Source organism: Myodes glareolus, chromosome 21 (genome assembly GCF_982192425.1).
Source record: "Myodes glareolus chromosome 21, mMyoGla1.1, whole genome shotgun sequence".
In the NCBI taxonomy this organism is placed as follows: domain Eukaryota; kingdom Metazoa; phylum Chordata; class Mammalia; order Rodentia; family Cricetidae; genus Myodes; species Myodes glareolus.
In genome coordinates, this window is record NC_142046.1 from 44,492,786 (window position 1) to 44,515,217 (window position 22,432).

The following is a 22,432-nucleotide window of genomic DNA, read 5'->3' on the forward strand; positions in this document are numbered from 1 at the left end:
CCCCTAGCCATATGGGTTGTATTTTACAATAGCTACAGATGGAGTTTTTCCTTCTGTAAAGATTTTTATCTTTAGCTAGATTAGTGACATATATATATATATATATTTGGATTTTCAAGACAGGGTTTCTCTGTGGAGCCCTGACTGCCCTGGAACTCATTCTGTAGACCAGGCTGGCCTCAAACTCCAAACTCAGAGATCTGCCTGCCTCTGCCTCCTAAAGGAGTGCATCACCACTGCCTGGCATAAACATAAATATATTCTACATGCCCGAGGAGATAGTTATTTTCTTTCCTTAGAACTGACTGTGTTACAGAGTTAGAATTGTGCCAGCTCTGTACCACCTGGTGAAATTACTAAAAAGTCTCTTGTCTTAGAATTTTTTAATATTAATTTAATGTATTTTTAAAATATGCTTTTGAGGGCTTTGGTTCAGAGGTAGAGTTCTTGCCTCTTTCCCATGTGTAAGCACTTATAGTCAATCCTCAGTCCTACCAAAAATAAATAGGATATATTTTGTGTAGAAAGAATTTTGAAAGTTATTTCTTTTTCATGGCTTTATTAATAGCTGTATTTTGGGTATTTCATGGTATTTAACTTTGAAGTTTTAATGTGTCAATCTTCTTCCTTAGGTTATAGGTTGAGTCCCCAGACACTAGCTGCTATTGCTAAACGCTACAGCAAGAATGGCAGAATTTTCTTTGATGACTATGTTGCCTGCTGTGTGAAACTTCGTGCCCTGACAGGTATTCAACATTTAAAAGTGGATTCAATTTATGTGGCCATTTTTCTTGAATAATGTCTTTGTTTCTTTTAAAAAATTATAAGTGTTTTCTCTTCTTTATTCACTATGATGTCTAAATAGTCTTAAGGATTTAAAATATGAATATAAGTAAAGAAACACTGGAATCTCTGAGCTTTAGAAGATTTATATATGTAAGGTTCTTAGAATGTTAAGACACTTAAGATATTAGCAGTCCTAGTACCAGGAGACATTTGACACTGGGAATTAATGGGTTTTCAATTATAAAATCTTAAAGCATCATTTTTGTGTGTACAGATTTCTTTAGGCGAAGAGATCACTTGCAACAAGGGATTGTGAACTTCATGTATGAGGATGTAAGTATTCTGGATACACTGTAACACACAGTAGCTTAGCATGTAGATGTTTGTCACCAGTCTGATAGTCTGAGGTCGAGTCCCGGGACCCATGTGGAGGAAAGAGAAAACATTCTTGTGAAAGCTTTCCTCTGAGTTCCACATATGCTTCATGACATGAGGTCATGAACATGTATTCAAGTGTGACATACACACACACATACACACACACAGACAATTAATTGATAAATATATAGAGGCAATAAAATGTTGAAAACCAGTAATTGATCCAGAGCACAAACCCTGGAAATAATACCTTGTGTGGCTACGTTGTTTTCCACATTTCTCACTAATGCCCATGTTAGGTTATTGTTGGTATACTGTAAAATCGCATGGCACATGCTTGGAGTTTGTTTTTCCAATATTTTAATGGTAAGCACTAACGTTATTTTCATAAAGAGTTGTCAACTTGTAGTTATCTTTTCCTATGAGAGAGAAAGAATATTTTCAGTGACAAAATATGAAGCTGCTACTTTTTCAGTTCCAACACTCTCCGTGAACCCACTTCCGGTTGTTCCTAAATTGAAGCTAGTGGTTTTCATGAGTGCTTCAGTGCTTTAGAAGTTTTGTTTTGGATTTGTTACATTTCTTAATGGAAGGTATGTGGTAGACAATACTTTATCGATATGTATGTGTTTGAATTACAAGCCGTAAACAGTTTCATTTTGTTATAGTAAACGTTCTCATGGAAGATAGTTCATTTCAAACACAACCACTTGTTGCCTTATGATAACGTCCCTTGTGTCTTAGTTTCTGCAGGGCACTATGACCATTTGACAGCCTAGCCTTGAAAAGGTGAATACTGAAGAATCCTTCTGCTTCACTGAAACAGACTGGACTACCGAAAGCTAGAAGTTTGGTAGAACTTTTTTGTATCCCTTCCTTTTAAAGCTCCGCTCCCTTCCTGTTAATTACCTGAAAGCACAGTTCAATGCAATAACATTTTTATTTGGGATATATAATTTTTGGAAAAGTTACGGTGTTGCAGACATATGTACGCCGTCCTGAAATGTTGCTAATGATACGTGGTTGATTGATATAAGCGCACCTGAGCCTTCGTTTTTAACAATAATAGTGTAGAGAAATGTAGTTATGTGACAGATTGTCTACGAAGCCAAGTAACAAACGTCCAGATAAAACTTGATCTGTTATCTAAAGGCTACAAGTTGTACTTCTGATTCTGTTCACGTCGGTGGCTGTTCCTGGGAGAAAGTGAGTTAGAGGGGAGGGACATCTGCACATTTGCTGGCTTTGACTTTGATTGCCCCACCAGAGAACATAACCTCATGTTCTTGGCCTGTGAATAAGAAACCTGTAGCTCCTAAAACTTTCTGAATTTGAATCTGTCAGCCTACAGTAGTAGATAGTGTTTTACCTGTTCATATTTCACTGTTTATTTTTCTACAAAATATTTTATTGTCTTCCTATTTTCTTCTTCTTTTTTTCTTTTTAACATCTTTGTTTCTGCTTAGCTTTGCTCTGTGAGACAGGATCTTTCTACATGGTCCACTAGGACACAGACCCATCGTCCTCCTGTCTCGCCCACTTTGTGCATGGAGGTTCAAGGTGAAGACCTGTGCCTGCCTTAACGTTTTAAAATGAAGATATCTTTCTCTTTTCTTAGCAATGGCATAGATAACCTAAAATGTCCTCTCTCTCAAAATCAACCAGTTTTGGAGAATGACACCTTTTAGTGAGTGTCAGCATTTATTCTTGTTTCTTCTTTAAACCCGTGCTGCCCTAGGTGATGGCGACAGTTTATAAGATGAGAAAAAATTCATGTGATCCGCTACTGTTCAGGAATTCTATGTTGGATTAATGGCATGAATGTGTGTGTGTGTGTGTGTGTGTGTGTGTGTGTGTGTGTGTGTGCATGTGTGTGTGTGCGTGTGTGTGTGGGGGTGAGTGTGTGTGTGTGCGATGTGTGTGTGGGGGGTGTGTGTGCGATGTGTGTGTGTGGGGGTGTGCGATGTGTGTGTGTGTGGGGTGTGCGATGTGTGTGTGTGTGGGGGGGGGGTGTACCAAGAAGTGTTTTGTTTTTTTTTTCCCTTTGTGGTCCCTGTTAGCAGCATTTCTGGTGAAATTTTCTATAGAGATTTCAAATAGTCATCAAGTTCTTTGCACTAAGCCCTCTGGTATAAGATGTCAGAGTTCATTTCATTTCTAATGTGGAAGACACCTGTCTTTATTAATGAAGATTTTATAGATCACTGAATTGTCATATATTTTAACTAAATTTCTATCTAGCTGAAGAAAAATGCAAATAGATATAATTTTAGTTTAACTGGTGACCAAATTAAATATTTTTAAAGAAAATGCCATGTTTTTTTTTTTTTTAAATGGGCAAACCTCTTTTATAATTACAGAAAAATGTAAAAATGCTTTTACTTGAGAAGATCCGGGTAAAGAAGTGATGCCTAATCATTTTGACACTGATTACTCTATAGTTTGCTATCAAATCCATTTGCTCAGTTTTATAAAAACTGACTGATGAATACGCCACACAAACTGTCCTCTGATTGTGTTTCATGACCACAAATGTGATAACCTGAAAGAATATTAGCTGAGCCATTGAATGTACAGAATCTGAAGCTCTTGTAGGAAAATGAAGCCACAATATGATGTTATAAATTATTGAAGAATGAACACTCGCGATGTATAAGTGCTTTTATTTATACAGTAAACATGTCTCCATGTCATTTTGAGAATTTTTTAATAAACATTCAAATAGCTTGCTGTAAAGTTTTGTATCATACAAAATGTGTTACATATGTACTCTTCTGGGATGCGTCAGTTCAAACAACAGTGCGTTAATTCAGCAGTTATCTACAAGATTGCCCAATGATTAGATGTCGGGTATTGCACTTCTAGTTTGAGTGGCAGTTTACACATTTCAAATTACATCCAGGGAAAATCAATGCTGTGGGAGTCTCGATTTGGTCCACTGAAAATGTCTTTTAAGGGCTGTGCTCAGTAACCTGTTTTAGGCATGCACTCAGAAAAAGGAAAGTAACAAATACATATTCAAGTTATATATTTATTTTCAGAAAAGGCATTTACCCTGGAAGAAAGTAGAATTTATCAAGGTAGTTTAAACTCTGTGCAATTAAAAAAATAACAAAATCAATTTGTGATTGTTTCTTTAATTAAAATATACACATCAAGTTCTCTTGTAATCTTATGATATTACTAATTGAACAAACAAAATAAATACTACTTATGAGAAATGTGCTTTTTTTAAAATGTCCTTTTATCTTTGACAAATTAAAATAGATATGTTTTGTTCTATTTCATGAACAGCTTTCTGTAAATTTGATAGGGGTATGTTTTTAATAATCTGTAAATTGAACCCATTGCTCAGAATTCCAGACTACTTTTGGTTATCACATCCTCCGGTTAAAACTATAAAACTCAACCGTTGCTCTTTCATTACTTTGGTACTTGCTTGAAAAGCTCCCTTTTGTTTGTTTTTAATGCAATCATTTATGTAGTGAGTTAAGCTTCCTCAAATAACTGCCTAAGGCTAAGGTATCATCTAAACTATGTCTGGAGAGTATGTACATACTGCTGGGGGTACAATGCAGATGTTTAGAACGTCTTGTGAGGTGGAGAATGCAGACAGCATTTTAAATGAACACCATTCTCATTTCTCATTTAGAACAAGATGAAGACATCTCTCCATGGATTAGATTAAAATTTCCTTGTAATTTAAAACACTGAGAAGAAAATTGCTAGCAAAACATGTGGAGAACTTGGGGACCCCTTCTGACTCGAGACCGGTCTGTGCTTTAGATGCTAGGAAACCTGTGCTCTGAATCCTTCTTGTCATGTTCCCTTCTTATTTTTAGACATTTTTTTTATCCTTACAAAGGAAAAAAACATATGTTCTTATCACTCCTTTAATCCAAGCAGCTTCATTACACATAGCGCAGTATATTAAAACCCAGTCTCGCTTCTGTCAGTCCGGACATGCAATAAGAAGACATACAGAGCGCCTCTACCTGCCTACCGTGCACCACAGTTAGAAAATGGACAGGGTTTTTCCCATGTGCTGCTCTTGTTGTCAGGTGAGCCCCTCCATTAACATCAAGGTGTTCCAGAGCTTCATTCAATAGCTGTATGGAGAGAGGTGTGAGCCAGGGATGATGGGTTTCCAATTCTGGCGTATTGGGGGTTGGAGTTTAACCTTTTCTCTAAGCATAAACATCTAAATATATAGACACATGCACATAGCCATTTCGATTTAATTGTCTGTATTGCTGATTTAGTTATCTTATTTTTCTATGATTATTGAAATTGCAAAAGATAACCTGAAGAGTGAGGATGTTACTGTTCTAGAAATACACTAATCAAAGACTCTTGTTATTTTGTAAATTATAGGCCATTTAAAGTTGACTTTAGGATTTACTGGACTTTTTAATGCATATTTAATTTCTCACAGTTGTGTAAATGCAGGACCCTCAAATGTGTCGTAGGATAAGAGATAATTATACAGTGGGATGTTTCCAGGTATTCTGCCTTCTGTACTTTGACTCTGATTTTACAATCAGTTTCTCTGACAGAGGGCCATGTAATATTTCCTGCTATCTGCAATAAGTTTGGTTTTACTTTTAATCCATGGGGACATATGTTCTTGACTTCTTCCACTTCCATCTTAAACATGAAGCATGAAGAATCTACGTTACTACCCAGACAATGCTACCCTTAGCGCATGCTGTGTCAGAGCCAACCAATATTTGTTTAGAAGTGTCTTTGAGGATAGTATGAGTTTTCTTAAGTGACACAAAAGCAACCAGGGGAGAAATTAAGCCCGTATGAAACCGAAGCAAGAGGAAATAATTGCTGCATACTTTTATTCTTGAATGAAAAGATGAGCCAAGCTTTCATTCACAAGCGAGCTATTCTGAATGCATGTTAAAGGCCATGTGTTCTTCAGAAAATTTTGTGAATAATAAACATGTCAGTCATTCACTACCATAGTTCTGATGGGGGCAATAGGTAAAATGTTTTTGGGTTCTTTACATTCAGATGTAATGCTCTCACTGCTCAGCCCAGCTTGCTGTTGGTAAAACTGTAGCACTGTTACAATGATGTGAATTTCGAATTGGTCAGCACCACCATGCCTATATCTAGTCCTGTACCTAATAAAATGTCGGAATTGGTTGACTTTGCTATGAAAAGTACACTAGCTAGCTAATAAGATTTACTGTCTTTTCCCCCAAAATAAATTCTTTTACAAATTCTTGAATTTTTCATGTATAAATAGATCATAAATTATGTGTCATTCTTGAATTAGGTATATATATATTTATATATATACTATATTTTCAATACAACTTGTATACTTCTTTCAGCTACCAAAATGTTGCAACCGTTTTTTACAGAAAATTTACATTTTTTTTCTTATGTACAGTTATTTGTAGAAGGTTATTGCAAAACTAACTGTGCAAATAGATTACACTGTCAACACCACATACCAATCTTTGAGGAAAATATTGGCTAAAAAATAAATATTTCTGCACAGAATATTTTCAAAAGCATTATGATTCCATGCTACATTATGTGCATAAAGACTATGAAGTAGTATGTGTTTTGGTCGATGGTTTCGTTTCATTTAAAGCATTCCCAAGTTCTATATAACAGGATGTGAGTGAACTTCCTTAGATCAGATCACGTTTTCAAGCGATCACACACATTCTTTTCTGAAGTGCATTATTCACTGACTGGCAAGTCTTCTGGGATAATATATTTTTCTCATTAGCATTATAAGCTGAACATTTCAGCTATACAGAGGTCTTGGGCCTTTCAAATCCGTAGGCGCCTAGGCATAAAGTAGGGATTTCTTGATATTTTTTACTGGGTCTTTGTACCACTTGGGAGAAGAGTGCCGTGCCATTTCGTTGCTGTCAAAACTCTATGAGGAGAATGTGGGGAGAGCTCGTCACAGCTCTATCCATCGTTCAAGTTTCCCTCTAGTTCGGGATAAGGAATCTGGTGTAGACTATGCTTATGCACCCGCAAACAATGCAAATCAAAATGAAAACTAATACAGTTGGAATGTTCACAGTTGTGGTTATTCACATGTGGGAGTTTTAAAACCGCGTCATAATATACCAGAAGCAGCCCAGAGAATGTTGAGTTAAGCATAGAATGCTCTGAAATCACAGGTGTCCCCAATTATTTCGCAACTTTCCAAACACGTTGACTAGTAGGAGTCCCGGATGACAGGAGTGCAGTGTAGGCATTAATCTAAGTCTTGACATTACTTTTAAAAGAATAGCCATGCTCACATTTCTACGTCGCACAATAAAAATATTTAATTGGGAACACTACATCGCAATTGCTTTTGCTGTGTTTGTTTACAAGTTTGATCATGGCTGGTAAAGTGATGGACTGGGTCACCTGGGTGTATAGTTTTGAATACATTCCATTTCTGTGATTTTTTTAATTCTCATTTGTAGTTATAACATGGTAGTTTAAAATAACTTCCAGTTAGTCATCTCTCAACCGCCACGGACTAGTCAACAAAATAATCTCTGTGGTAGTTTCTTTTCATGCTGTTAAATGTAAGTCTGCATCTTGTATGAGTATTGTTTTTTCTATACTGGGCTTTAAAACAAAGTGTATTTTACCACAAGAGAATATGACATCCTAGGCATGGGTGGACCTTGCTTAGTCACAATACCTAATATTTTGTAAAGCATCGAAAACATATGCCTTTAGTTTTTCAAAGGCGAACACCAGGTTAAGAAGAAACAGAAGCACGCAGCTCTAAATGAGAACATTTGGGGTTTCGGGGAGAGAAGGGGCAACCTATGGAAAGCCAAGTAAACGTCTGTATTGTGGATGTGTCTACAGGTGTTGGGAGCTAAGGCAGAAGAGGTGGCCCCTACAATACTGTTTCCTTTTAGCGACCTCATCGTTGTCAGGGGCATGAAAACCGCTTTGGGGGTTTGTTATATATTGAGTGTTTGAGTGTCAGTGTGGAGAGTCGGGTGGAGGCAAGACTGATAATCCCGTGGCCATCATTGCCGTGCTGCTACCTGAACATCACCACTCTGTGGTGTTGTGCAAACCATAGGATGAATTTGCATCTTTACACAGTGCCTGGTTTCCACACACCTCCACATGTACATTTCAGAGAGATAGTTCAAAAGTCATATGTATTTACATGGTTTGGGATACTGTGGGTCACTTTGGGCTTTTCCTCAACCATAAATGGGATAGGTAGGATTTGATTTCAGTGTTACCATGCCGAGCCTTTTGGCCATTTCCAGCACGAGAACTCAGAATGCCCTTGTGCGACGAGGGAAAGGAGCTGGGTGCTTAATGTCTATTACCCTGGGAATGTCTAGTTTTTGTAAAAACAGCAATTGTGTTTGCTTTCAAATTGGACTGTATTTTGTAAAGAGTTTGAAAGACCCATGTGGGAACACTCACGTCCGAGGAGACACTGTACAGTGCACTAGCCTTTATAGAACACCCTCTAGTAGCTTTGAATTGGACAGGTTGCCTTCCAGAATACAATATTAATTCAGAGAAATTATTCTTTTTGACCGTGGGAATCATATTCTCACTGCTGTTATTGTCAATATTCTTCCTTTAAAGCTGCAGTGCTAATAGCACAAAGTTACAGGAAGATGGTAGCTACAGTTACGTTTTTCAGACTCAAAAGCTTTAGTCATGGAAGCAGCGATTCTGTTACTTAGCACTTGTTCAAAAGAAAACTTTTCTTCTTGTTTTTAATGTCGTGTTTCTTGTAGCGGCACCGGGGGTCATTTTAGGATTTTTTTTTTTAAGCCCTTGCTTTGTGCCAGGCACTTTCCTTTATTCGATTTTGTTCCTCAAACTTTCGTGAAGCAAGAACTACCATCTCATTTTTTAAGATTCAGGAGAAAACTTAGAGAGGGAGATTCACTCAGGGCCACACGGCGTGTGAATGGAAGAAGAGCTGCCGGGCTCCAGTTGCCTTGACGACAGGGTGTACTTTGAGGACTTCCGTGATTCAGTGTGCACACAGACCATGCTAAGGAGAGCTCATTGAAGGACCAGTGCTGGGTCCCAGCCTTCCCTTTTTCTTTCTTTTTTTTTTTTTTCTTTACATGGGATCTGGGATGAGACCCAGAACTTTTCATTTCCAAGTTGTGAGGTGATGTGAGCGCTGCTAACTTAGGACAACAGCTTGTGGACACCCCACAGCAAGCTGTCTTCCCAGGGCCTCTTGGAAAGCACAGTATTGACATGTTTATGTTACTACAAAACTGGAATTAAAAATAAAATAGCTACTCATTTATTTTTGACCTAAAGGTTTTAAACATTGAATGACAAGCCCATTAACACATTGAGAACTTGTTTTTCTGAGTTTTTTTTAAATCCATGAATCAACAATATTGAGTCCCTTATATTAAATTATGCCCAGTTGCAGTTCATTTCTAGCTGATTAACCTATTGAATTGCTTTTTTGCCTGACTATAAAACATGTTATTTATTGTAGTTACTCTTTTATATATACTGAGGATGTGATACATTTCATCCTTACCTATAATGTGTAAGTTGTGATTTGAAAATGGCATTTGGCTATAAATGTTTTTCTCCGGGGTATTTTGGAGCCATTGTGCAAGTTCAAGGCCACACAGCCTTGAGCTCTAATACGCACATTTTAAACCTGATTCCTAGTGTCACTTTACCTGACAAGAAGAGTAGAAGACTTCATTCTGATGGCCAGTCCATTATAATGGACTTGAAATTTACGTTGTCTTAAAATGGCCCCCTGCTTTCCCTGTTTGTTGAATTAGTGACTATTATATTAAAAAAGATCACTTCAGTCTTTTTTATTCCTGGTTTTCTCATCAACTAATTAAAGTAGGGGACTCCCCAGTGGGATAAAATGATGAGTCTTAGAGGCAATTCTCTGTCCAGCAATTAATAGCAGCAGGAGAGCATCTCAGCCAAATAAACTTTAAGATAGCATTTTTTTTTTTTAAGGACATGGAACCAGATGATAATTTTAGGTTAAGGGCAAAGGTGTTATGTCAGTGCTTCTAATTCTTTCCAAGGAAAGCTGGGCTGCTTTTTGGCTGGTGCAGCACTCAGACCCGGCCTTAGGCAGGACCCCAAGTTGGAGGTGGCAGATTGCATTTACTGTAGGTGCTAAGTAGGGTAATGCTATTTTAAAGTTATTTCTCGGCTGGGACAAGGGAATGCATTTTGTATGTCAGGATGATTGCTTTTGTTATCCATAAGTCAGTTCAACTGTTCATCTGACGTTTACGGTTATGTGTATGTTTGTGTTGCTTGGGAATCTTTAAAATTAATATTCTGTGGAAAAAAGAAACGGTTCCCTTATAGTCCTACACAATCCTCTGAGACTTACGATTTAAACAGCAAACAATTATTCTATGTGGAGGAATTCAAAAGGGAAGGGGTTTGGGTTGTGCTAGAATCTAAGCCAGCTGGAAGCCTGCATACTACCCCTTGTTTTCCTGCATGCCCAGTTTTTACAAAGAAGTATAAATGGAGGCTTCAAATAGGCCGGATCGCATGCATGCCATGCCAAATGTTGCAGCTGAAGCATTCGCTAATCAGATCAAACAATCAGATCTCAGTTCCTCACCTGCCAAATCCTCTATCCTTACAAATGAGCAATCTCTAGTGAATGTATTCGGAATGCCCATGGAGCTTCGGCAGAATAGTCCTTAGGAAGTGTGTTGCAGCTGCAGAAATGTGCCCCAATATGGAAATAAGATTCCTAAATCCATATCTAGATTGTTCGCTACTTACAGGACTGACTCTCTCTCTCCTGTGTGGGGCACCTCGTCCGAAGGTTTGCTGAATGAGTGAATGAACGGGGCCTGGAATCTACATTTCTACCTGTCCCATATCATAAGATTTGCCCCATTCTAATTTTTATACTTTCGTTGACTTGACTGATCTTTTGCTGTAAGTACACAATCACTTACGATTAATTTTTTTAAATTAAGTGAGAACAAGAGCATGCCCTATCTACAGGTTTACTCCCACTTAGATCAGATTGGCAAACTCTGTGACTGCTTAAAATTATATAAAGCACAACTTAAGGTCACTCTCACCACATTTTAAATAGAGAAATAATGTTATACTCATTTAGTAAATTGCTTGCATTTGAAGTGGATTAATGATTAGTGCCAAAGGTGAAGGAAAATTCAACCATTTAATAACGTGCACTATTTAAAGCTCTGTGGGAACATAAGAATTAGTTGAAAAACTAAGAGGCCCCCAACAAATTTCTAGGTGTTTGTTCAGGTGCAAAGAACACTAAGGGCTAGTATCTAATAATTTTAAAATTATAAATGAGTTGAAAATAAAATGTAACTAGATTTCACCCATCATTATTGTAACAATTGTAAGTTGTATTTTTTTCCCTGTGTTGATTTTACCATCCAAATGCCATTCTTCTAATATATATATTCTTCTACTATATATATATCCTGTGATGGAATAAATATAGAATCAGTTCATACTATACGTAATGGATTTTTCACTTAATTTTCAACTTACTTAAGAAGATTCTAAGCTGGAGAAGTGGTGATGCATGCCTTTAATTCCAGCACTTGGGAGGCAGAGGCAGGCGGATCTCTGTGAGTTTGAGGCCAGCCTGGTCTACAAGAGCTAGTTCCAGGACAGAACCAAAGCTACAGAGAAACCTTGTCTCAAAAAACTAAAAAAAAATAAATAAATAAATAAAAATAAAAAATAAAAAAAAAATAAATAAAAGGTTCTAGGTGGGCCAATGAACAATGTTTGCCACAGCTGGGATAATAAGGCAAGGAAACAACCCCATTCTTAATGAAAGACAATTTTGCTGACAAATGCTCTGAAATTGAACATTTTAAAAATATGGGTGTCTACTCTTTAATCAAATGCAAGATTGGTCTCAAATAAATCTGAACAAATTGTGGTTGTCCTTTTGTGTAAGGGGCATGTTAGGAGCCACCCCAATACACAAAATAATCTTCAGTTTAAGACTTCAGAAAAAAATGTACTATCATAAATATTTTAGGAAGCTTGTGAAATGAAGCTCCTGAAGAATTTGCTCGAGAGACCATTTTATTCTCTCACTGATATTGTCCTGTGTTCATAATGGTTTAGCTGACGACCAGCTGGGGAAGCGTTGCGCCTCCTCAGTCTGTCCAAACATTGGGCAGAAAGACAAAGGTCTCTGCTCTTCTCCCACTTGCCTGGCTAAAAACAGGATATAGAGACTCCTGCTGGCCCAGAGACTGCAGCTCCCAGAAGTTTCCTGGAACAGCTTGGCTCTGTCAGTCTCCAAAATGAGTAGCTCTTATTGAAGGTCTTCTAAACCTGGGCCATGAAACTAGGGCCTGAGTTCCTGAGGAAACCTCACAGGTGTTTTCTTCCCTGTGGCCTGGAGTTTATATTAATAAACTATAAATCTATTAAGGAAGAACCATATCCTTTGGTACTTTTGGATTTAGCTCCCTTTCTGACTAATATATGTAAGCCCAACCTGGCCTCTTTTTTATTGTCCTAGGAAATGAAGGTAAGTAACTATAAACATGTCAATAGAGAAGGAAATCCATTCACCAAAATGACTAGCTTCCCTCTATCCCCCTTGAAATCCCGTGAGTGGAGGATCATCTGAGTTGCAGTCATGAATGTTTTCATCCCTCAGTTTCTGATTTGCCGGAAGGCTTTCTCATAATCAAGCACTGATTCAGTAATAGCGGTAAATAGGAGTCTCCATGCAAGAGAAACTGGAGTTTCCTAGCATGCACATGATTTCAAAAATAAAATTAAAAAATAAGGTGCCTTGAGATGCTGGCAGTTTGAACATTTGGAACCAAAAGCTCTTAATGTATATTTACATCCTAACTGCTCAACTTTACCCTACAAGCTTCAATTTAGGAAAAATATACAGTACTTTTGCATATAATAATGGTACCTTGTGAGCCCCTGAGTCAAGTAGAGAGGATTTAAATACAAAAAGGAAAACAGCCATTAAAAGCACTTACATTGGATGTGGAGGAAATAGTACAAAAGGGTTACTTTCCTGGAAGACCAGGGTCAGAGACATGCCTATGGAGACCCAAGATCCCTACAGTGCTTAGGGAAGAGTCTGGCAGAGACGGGTGCCGGATGGGATGAAGGTAGGTTTTTCTTGGTCGCGGGTGAAGCTCTACAGACACCTCGCCGTCTCCTGTTGAAGGTGAAGTCAACTTTTCTTCTGAGGCTGTGTTCAGATGCCTTCCGCTTGAGGGGGATTCTTTGGATTTGAGTTTAGATTTTTCAAGGTCTAGAAATTCAGGACACTGATAGAAAGAAAAGAAAATACACTTTCATACTTCACTCCAAAAGCTAACTAAAATTACGTTTGTGTAATCCAGATGTGTTTGTTTTCCCCATTTGCTGTATGTGGTTAAAGGTACTGGCCAACACCTCTCTCCTAAAACAAAGCCCTAAAATTAAGGGTCTGTTATCTCAAGTGAAGAATTTTGATTTCACCCTGAAGTCAGATTTAAAGGTTCAGTTTAAAAAACAAAACAAAACAAAACAAAAAAAAAACACTTCACTTTGAGTTGTGTTTGCGTGGGTTTAATCAAAATTTAAACTGAATTAAGAAATGTCTCTTGGTGACTAGCATTATCTAAGAACAAAAGCAACAAAGGAAATAAAACATCACTCCTATCAGAAATCACTGCCTTAACCAACTGCAAAGAATAAAACACGTTGTGTGTATTTCCCATTCATTCAAAACCAGTAAGAGCCTAATTAACTTCTACATTTTGTAAAGAGTGTCACTATTTTCCTTTTGACACACTAACTTCTGTTATCATGCTTCATTTCCTAGAAAATTTTACATTCAGCGTCCACACAGAAATGTACACAAGACTGTCTATACATACTTATCGAAATAGTCTTTCTTAGGTTCCATTGCCCATGATGCTTACGTAACTGAGAGGGGCACTCTTAGACAATTAGAGGCAGGATAAAGGATATGTCACATGTTTTGTCTTACCATGGATATTATCCTTCAAGTGATGAAAACTTAGGGATACCTGGTGGCAAGTGGGGCACAAATGTGTTTGCCACGCCTATGCCTGGCTGCATTTGAATCTCAGATTGAGCCCAGTTAACTACCCGCTCTTTTCTTCTCCAAGGCCTACCTACCCTGCCTTGTGGCACTGTAGCAAGTTACAGGATTTTCTCTAATGTACTTTTTTACAATTTTAATTCGCCAAGCATTATTCCACACTATTAAAAGTTCTACAGTGTGCCAGTCCATTTAGGCTGATTCTTGAGTAATAGCATCTCCTCTTAGATAATTGTCAATGTTTAGGTAAAGGTGCTGTCCTAAGCATGAAAGCATAGTTTGGACCGCTAGCAGCTTTTTGAAGAGTTGGGTATCGTGCACCTGTAATGCCAGCACTGGGGAGGTAGGGACAAGAGGATCCCTGGGGATCATCGGTCAGCAAGTCTAGTCAAATTAGTGATGTTGGTACCTTGAGAGAGCTGTCTTTAGAATAACACACAATGTTGTATATGCTTGTCTCAAAAAAATAAGATGAACTATCTAGAGACAGTACCTGATGCTTATCTTCTGGCATTTACCCCCCACCTGCAGCACACACACACACACACACACACACACACACACACAGAAGATAAGCATACACGCACACGTAATTGATACTGTTTAAATTTTTCTTTAAATCCATTGTTTGCAACTTTTAAGGGCACAGAATGCAAAAACACAGGTCCAGTTTCCAGAAATTCTAAGCAGAAACAGATAAAAATGGAAATTCTTATTTCCCAGTGTGAGTCTTACTCAGTTGACATGGGAGATAGACTCAAAGAGACACTCTTGGCTTTACCGTGTCTACACTCACTTGTGAGGAGGGGCTGAAACTCCGGTCAGTCTTAATGGATGCTCTGGGCTGACTGGTTCTCAGCAGCCGGAGGACAGGTCTCTGGTACTCCGCTCCTGCGGTTACCATGCTGTAGGCTGGAGGGACCACCGTGGTTTGCTTCTGCAGGAGTTGTAAGATGGTCTGGATGTCTGTTGTCATTTGGGATTCAAGTCTGCAAGACATGCGGAAAGGGGAAAGTCTTAAGTAGTCATGACCTGTAAGAAAGGTCAATGCTGAGAAAGCATTGGCGCTACCAACAAACCGAACTATGGGTGGCCCTGAACAGGAAAGACAGGAGCGGGCAAAGAGACTCTCTCCTACCAAACTCTTTCTGTAGAATGAATTACTCTGACTCAGACCATCAATTTCTTATGCCCATACTATCAGAAAAACGGGGGTTGTGTACAATAACCTTTATTTCTACAAAACTTCATTGATTTTAAAATATAAATCACATTTAGAATATTGTGACCAATAATTATCTGATTTTGATTAGGATTTTACTCAACTATTTGTGAACTGTTTTTGCCCCCTTCATAGAAAAACTCAGTAACCCATTTCTTTTCTTTTATATTCATTTTTTATTTTTGGTTTATTGGTGTTTTGCCTGCATGTATGTCGGCATGAAGGTGTCAGATCCCCTAGAATTGGAGTTACGAACAGCTCTGAGCTGCCATGTAGGTGCTAGGGATTGAACCTGGGTACTTAGGAAGAGCAACCAGTGCTCTTAACCACTGAGCCCCATGTAACATATTTCTTTACAATTATAGCATCTCGGGAAAACTTAGAAAATTTGTGTTTTCACTATGTGCTGGCTAATCTTATGTCAGCTTGACACACAAACTAGAGTCATCTGAAAGGAGGGAAACGCAGCTGAGAAAATGCCTCCATAAGATTGGTTGTAGGATATTTTCTTACTTAGTGATGGATGGGGTGGGTCAAGCAAATTGCAGGCGGTGCCATTTCTGGGCAGATGGTCCTGGGCTGTATAAGAAAGCAGGCTGAGCAAGCTATGGGGAGCAAGCCAGTAAGCAACACTCCTCCATGGCCTCTGCATCAGCTCTTGCCCCCAAGTTTCAGCCATGTTTGAGTTCCTGTTCTGACTTCCGTTGATGATGAATAGTGGAAACATAAGCAGAATAAACCCTTTCCTCCCCATCTTGCTTTGGTCGTGGTGTTTCCGCCCAGAGACAGACAGTAACCCTGACTAGGAAACACTATTTTATCTTGCCTCTATCCCCTTTAAGGCAAATTCTATACGTGAGTCATCATACTTTTTTTAAATTATTTTATTTTATTTGAATGATTAGTGCCGTTGAACATTAAATACCTTTCCTATCTTTGGTTCAGAGCTTTAGTATTTCAGAGACAGAGCAAACTTCAAGTTTACTCACTTCTATGACCCATCTGGCTTGCACAATGTACAAACAACCATTGCTTCCTCCACAGTCCACCAGTAGTCAACCATTCATTTTAAAACAAATTTCTAGACAAAACTGCAAAATGTAATTGGTTTGTGCCAGGTCCAAAGGAAACTCTAATTCCCCAAACTCTAAAAGGCAGTCTAAATATCCAGGAATGAGCTCAACCCGGACTACGGAGGATGGCTGGCAGTCAGACAAAAAGCTAGCATTCCTCAACAAACTGTGGAAGCCCAGTCACCATCTGTCAGAAGGGGTCATTTCTCTTACCTCTGGCAGAAGAAACATATAGTTTTCCATTGATATTTAACCTCCAGCACACATCACTGCATCAAGGTAGCCTTAGGCTCCCTCAGTCCCTACTCACAAGTACTTGTTATATACCCCAAGTCAGTGCTAACTTTCCAGCCCTCCTTACCTCCTTCTGCACCCGAAACCCCTCCAGCTGATGAACTTCCCCGCCCTCAACTACTCAACCTTCTCATAATCCAATGTTACTCACTGCTCTGGCCTCCTGCTATCTTCATTACGCTTTCTCTATCCTCTATCCCCTGTTCTCTCCTTTCTTGCAGATAACCCTGGTCAAGTCCATTCTTCTGCTCTGGACTTTTCCAGATGCTGCTGGCTGTTTTCTATCTCAAACATAAAACAAAGCAGCACTAAAACCTTCCCCCTTAACCACACCTCGGACTGCTCACACTGGCAGCTCCTTTCACATACATCTGCTCTCGCGTACCGTTTATTCCCCGGTGTGGACGGCTTAAGATATGGGATTTCGTGGGTGTAAGAACAAAATTTGCACCATATGCCTTTTTAGAACGTTTTTTGAATTATTGCATTTGGGCCTATGATTTACCATTGAATTAAAAAAGAGAGAGCAGTACGTCTTAGAACTATTGGCCCTTATTAAATAAATGTATTTATGGACATTAGTTTTATTTCAAAGAAAGTTAAAATCTGGCAAACATTAGAAAAGCTACATGCTATTTTTAATTTTAATTTTGAGATAGTATTTTCCTGTATAGGGACGTCAGCCGTGCCCAGCACTTTCTTCTCAACTCTCTTGATTTGGTGTGCCAAACAATAGGTTCTTTTTACCTCTTAATAGTAACATTAAAATCTTTTTTTGAATTATAATATATCCTTATAAATTTTCTTTCATCAGTAAATATGCCCAGAGAGTGCCTCAGTATTCTTCCTACCAATAGCTTATAAAATATATCTGATTGTGTCACATAAATGCCACAGCTGCATGCTGAAAATGAAAAAATACAGTTCAACTAGCTGAGGACTAAATGCCTTATGTAATTGTGGTACAGATTCAATAGACCCGAACGATTACTTTGTTGTTATGAATCGATTCTTCATCTCATACTTTAGGTTCAGTGCAAATTATGTCTGCATCAATAATTCTTTCCCCGTTTAACTCATTCAGAATTATGCTGTCCTGAGGCGAGACAGGGCAGAGGTCTTGTATTCTTGCTGAGGTCGTTTCAGGTTTAACTAGAATTTGATCTCCCTGATGGAGATCCCACGGAAAACTCCCCAGCTCTATTCTGGGATCCCAAGGTTAGGATGTCCTAGGTAATTTAGCTTCTGTTAAACTGCCTGTTTGTGAGGCACCTCTCCAGTGAACCGCTTGTCTTAGCTTTTGTTAAACTGCTTGTTTCTGCAACCAGGATGCCAGGTGAGATGCCAGGGCATGGTTTCTCCCTTTAAAAAGCCCTGCGTTCTGGACAGTAGGGGCCGCACCTAGGTCTCCCAAACACTTCGGTGTGTTTCCAGCTGGCTTGCATGATGATTTCCAATTGGCTGTATACACTGTATTGAGTGCGTCATCTTTGTTGAGTCCCCTAACAATTTCCCTTTCCCCCCCCCGAGTCCCGAATAAAATTCTAAATTCAAGCTTCTTCATGAATATTTCTACAAATTTAGCCTATTAATGATGACATCGAAGTAGTGAATGGATTGCATGATGCTCTTTACTCTGGTTGCCAGGATACACTGTTGGAGGTGAAACAACTTATCTGTGGATATTGGAGTAAAAGCTTCGCTGGCAAGTCACATTGAAGATGATGATATTTCTGAGTCCTTTAAAGCCTTTGTTAAACAGTGACAGTCTTTGAGGGAAAAGTCTCTTTAAAATAGGTTCTATTTAAATAACATCGATGCAGACATGCTCACGGGCAGCTATATGCCTGATTGTTGCCATCTGCGGCTGTGAATGGGACCTCTCACATGGAAGGGGAAGTGATTGGTGCACAGTGAGACTGGACGCCATTTGTGCTAATACTTTATACGACTAGACTTTCTCTATCAACTTGATGTGTCTGTTGCAAGGAAATTTGGCCTCGAGAAGATGAGCCTAGGTCAGGAGCTGGGTTTTATCAGCATGGGCATAGCTATGAATCAGCACGTCTGGACTCCTTCCTGATCAGCCTTCACCAAGTCTTGCTAAGTCTTGCTTCTCTTCTTCCCTACGTTTCAAGGCAGTACGTCATGAATTTTGCACAATCCTACTATTTTATTTTTATGGTTTGGATCTAAATTGCTATCCCCAGAAGCCTATATGTTGAAGGATTAGTCTCAGGCAGGTTAATCCAGTCATGGAGCAGTGACTAGACCACAAGGGTTCCGACCTAATCCCTACATGAACCCATAGGTGGATTTGTAATTTGATGGCACTCCCTGGAAGCAATGGAAACCATCTGAGTTGGGGCCAAGTTGGAGGCAGTGTATCAACAAGAGTGTGTCCATGGGGCATGTATCTTGGTGTAGGCACCTTTCTCTGAGTTATTTCTGAGTTTCCTGGGTACCATGTTTTCCTGTCATCATGTTCTCCCTCACCACATCGCCCAGTAAGTCGCGGAAGACAGGATCTGAAGGTGAGCCAATGCAAAACTTGCCTCCTTTGGGATTGCGCCTCTAGCCTGGAAAAATCAGCCCAGTTCCCTTCCTCGAAGGCCCAGACTCCAAAGTCCTGCAAGCATTGTACTTTGCTGTGTCCTTTCTGAGATTTGATGTACGTGACTGTCCCTCCGTCTCCTTTCCTACATTATTTTTAGCGCTTTACAAAATTACTCTTTTATCTTTTGTGATTATAATATAATTACATCATTTTGTTTGCCCTTCCTCCCTCCAAGCCTTCCCGTATACTTCTTTCAAATTCGTGGCCTCTTTTTAAAATAATTGTTATTACATACATATATACATATTATATTATATATATACTTATATTCCTAAACATAAATACAATCTTGTATATATGTTCTCAAAAATGAATTAGGTGTTTGATATTTGGGTGGGCATCTCAGCAAAAGAGAGTATGGTGATGGGTGTTTGCACAATGTGCAGTATTTATTTTCTTGCTAAGGCTAGGGTCTATTTGCTGAGTTAGAAAGGAGTCTTTTGAGAATAAATAAAGTGCTTTGAAAGAACAAAGGGAATTAAACATAAGTTCAATTTTTTCTTTGTTTTTAAGACACAAAACAACCCAGTTTTAGATTTTTTTTTTGTTAGCATAGCATAAAATTGTAGAAAAGGAGACCTGCTATCAATTCGGCATGCCATTAGGTGGAGAGGAGAGATGAGACACCATGAGGAGTGATAATTGAATGTGAGCTCATTATAGACAGAACACATGTGAGGACCAGAGTCCGGATTCCCAGAACCCGCAGGAAAAGCTGGGCAGATGTGGCTGCCATCTGTAATTCCAGCACTCAGGAGACAGAGAAGGGAGATTCTCGGGTAAAGCTGGATAGCTATGGTAGCTAACTGACAGCTTCTGAGTTCAGCTGAGGAACTGCGAGTGAAGAAGTAAGTTAGAAAATAATCAAGGTTGACACCTAGTGTCAACTTTGGACCTCCACAACTGCACACATATGTATATCAGTATAACCCTCACATGCGCATCCTCATACATTACATATGTGCACATATGCATACTGCATAAACAACGGGAGAAAAATGAAGGACATGGATAATCAATTGTAACAGTAAACGAAGCAGTACTTAATGTGGTCGTGGAAGGCAAACACATTACTTTGTGCGTTCTGCAGTGGAAAGGCCATTGACAACACGTTTTACATTTTTTAGGTCATCTTCTTTGTGCTCCTTGGTCTAACAGCACTGAGTATCCCTGGCAGCCTGTTAAAATGTGGACTCTGCAACTTCCAGCCCTTCTGTCTGACAGGTGCACTTCTGCGACTTGCCCAGTGACCCGAGTGCACATTCAAGCTTAAGAAATTCTGCTGTGGGATCAAACATTTGCAATTTCCCAACTATGTATATATCTAGGCACACTATATAAATATTTAAGAACACTTAACGTAACCCTTTAAGCCTACATATAGCTTAATTGGCTGTTAATGCTAAGAAAAAGGTGATATAGCAAGGAAGATGGGTAGTTATCAAGGAAGCAGAAAAAACTTACCAGCTCTGGGTTGTATCATCAGGTTTCAGGTAGCATGCCTTTTCATAGGGTTTATAGGAAATGTATTAATTGCCCACTTTTGCCTCTCTTTAATAAATAATGTTGTGGCCTTTGAGATACTTGCCTTCTAGTATACTTGGAGATCAACACTGAATAAAACAAATTTCCAAACCCACTCAGGGCAGCTATCAGAATCTTTATTTTTCCTAGAGTTTTCTTTTGAGGCAGGGCCTCACTATGTAGTCCTGGCTGGCCTGGAACTCACTCTATGGATCAACCAGTCTCAGAACTCAGAGACTTGCTTGTCTCCTCTAGGTGATTTTGACCAATTTAACTTTAAAGAACCGAAACAGTCTTGAATAAAGCGTTGACTCTTTCCCTAAACTAAAATTATTCCTCATATTATATTTGTCTAGATCAAGGGAGGGAGGGGGGACAAGTCTTTCTTTAGCTTGGGATGCTTTAAAACATTCATATTTTTGAAGTTGATTTAATAACCATTTTTAAAAAAATGTCCCAGCTCAGAACGATTTCAGGAACAACAAGTAAATAATATACAAGAATTAAAAGAAGGAGGTTGCCTGTTAAGAAGTCTAATGTAAATTACTTTGAGAGTAGGAGGTGTTTTAACGATAACCCGTGCAGATGATCCACAAGTGGAATGGTAAGCAAAGCGAGGGTGCTTGGTGACAAAAGTATCCTAAATTCCGTGCTCCTTGGTCTTCTTTATTTATGTGATGTACATCCATAAATTTTTCTTTGACTTCAAATGCTCATTTACCTGTTAAGTTGTTCTTGAAGTAGATCTAACCTTTGCTCCACTTCCCCATAGGTGAGGTCACTTTCAGTCTCTGAGATCCCCCAGGCAGCTCGCTGAAGTCCTGAGGGACTGCATTCTTCAGGCTGAGCCCTGGCAGGCTCTCTTTCCCAACTGTGTGCCTCAGTGATATCTGGGGGAGAGAGCAAGACAGATGTCAGTTTCTTTGGAAGTCCCTTGGCGATACAGTGCAAAGACCCCCACAAGGCAGACTAGGCACATCTCCAGGCATAATCCAAGATAGAGAAAACCACGGGAGTTCAAGGACATGACAATCACCATCTCCAGTTTGTAGCAGAATCATAACTTTAAGCCAACCATCTTACCTCCCCCATCTGTTTTCATAGGATTCAAATTCTACAACAGGTCATGAGATTATTTTCCCCAGGTTATGATTTTTTTTCCATCTTTTTGTTAGGGCTGAGAAGACGTGATGGACAAATTTAAATAGGTCAAACAGCTACTATTAAATTGGGAGAAAATAACAAGTTTTGTTTGTAATGCTTTACTCAGAACATAAGAGTGTTATCACTCCTACACATAAGTTAATTTCCACACATTATGGTTCTGTTTGAGCCCCAGTAGAACGTCAGGAGGGCACTGTGGTTCTTCCGGGTGTTTGGGGAAGTCTTAAAAGTCCTCTGCCGCTCTTCGATGCTTTCAACTTCCTTAAAGGTCTTTTGTGCTACATTTAATA

General features: G+C 39.0%; 2 protein-coding genes across 4 annotated transcripts in view; one reads left to right on the forward strand and one right to left on the reverse strand.

Moving 5' to 3' along the window:
- The window catches only part of Gca (grancalcin), a 28,762-nt gene extending 24,862 nt beyond the window's left edge, over positions 1-3,900 (forward strand). The window contains exons 6-8 of the mRNA XM_048425868.3: positions 633-746; positions 1,061-1,119; positions 1,909-3,900. Coding sequence (XP_048281825.2) covers positions 633-746; positions 1,061-1,119; positions 1,909-1,935 — 200 coding nt within the window. The 3' untranslated portion in view covers positions 1,936-3,900. The remainder of the gene's footprint in view (positions 1-632; positions 747-1,060; positions 1,120-1,908) is intronic.
- A 7,992-nt stretch (positions 3,901-11,892) lies between these two features.
- Kcnh7 (potassium voltage-gated channel subfamily H member 7) overlaps positions 11,893-22,432 on the reverse strand; it is a 433,159-nt gene continuing 422,619 nt past the window's right edge. For all 3 annotated transcript variants that reach the window (XM_048426222.3, XM_087900009.1, XM_085681045.2), the window contains 3 exons: positions 21,700-21,868; positions 15,045-15,237; positions 11,893-13,466 (listed from right to left, as the gene is read on the reverse strand). In XM_048426222.3, the coding sequence (XP_048282179.1) occupies positions 13,200-13,466; positions 15,045-15,237; positions 21,700-21,868 (629 nt within the window). In that variant the 3' untranslated portion in view covers positions 11,893-13,199. The remainder of the gene's footprint in view (positions 13,467-15,044; positions 15,238-21,699; positions 21,869-22,432) is intronic.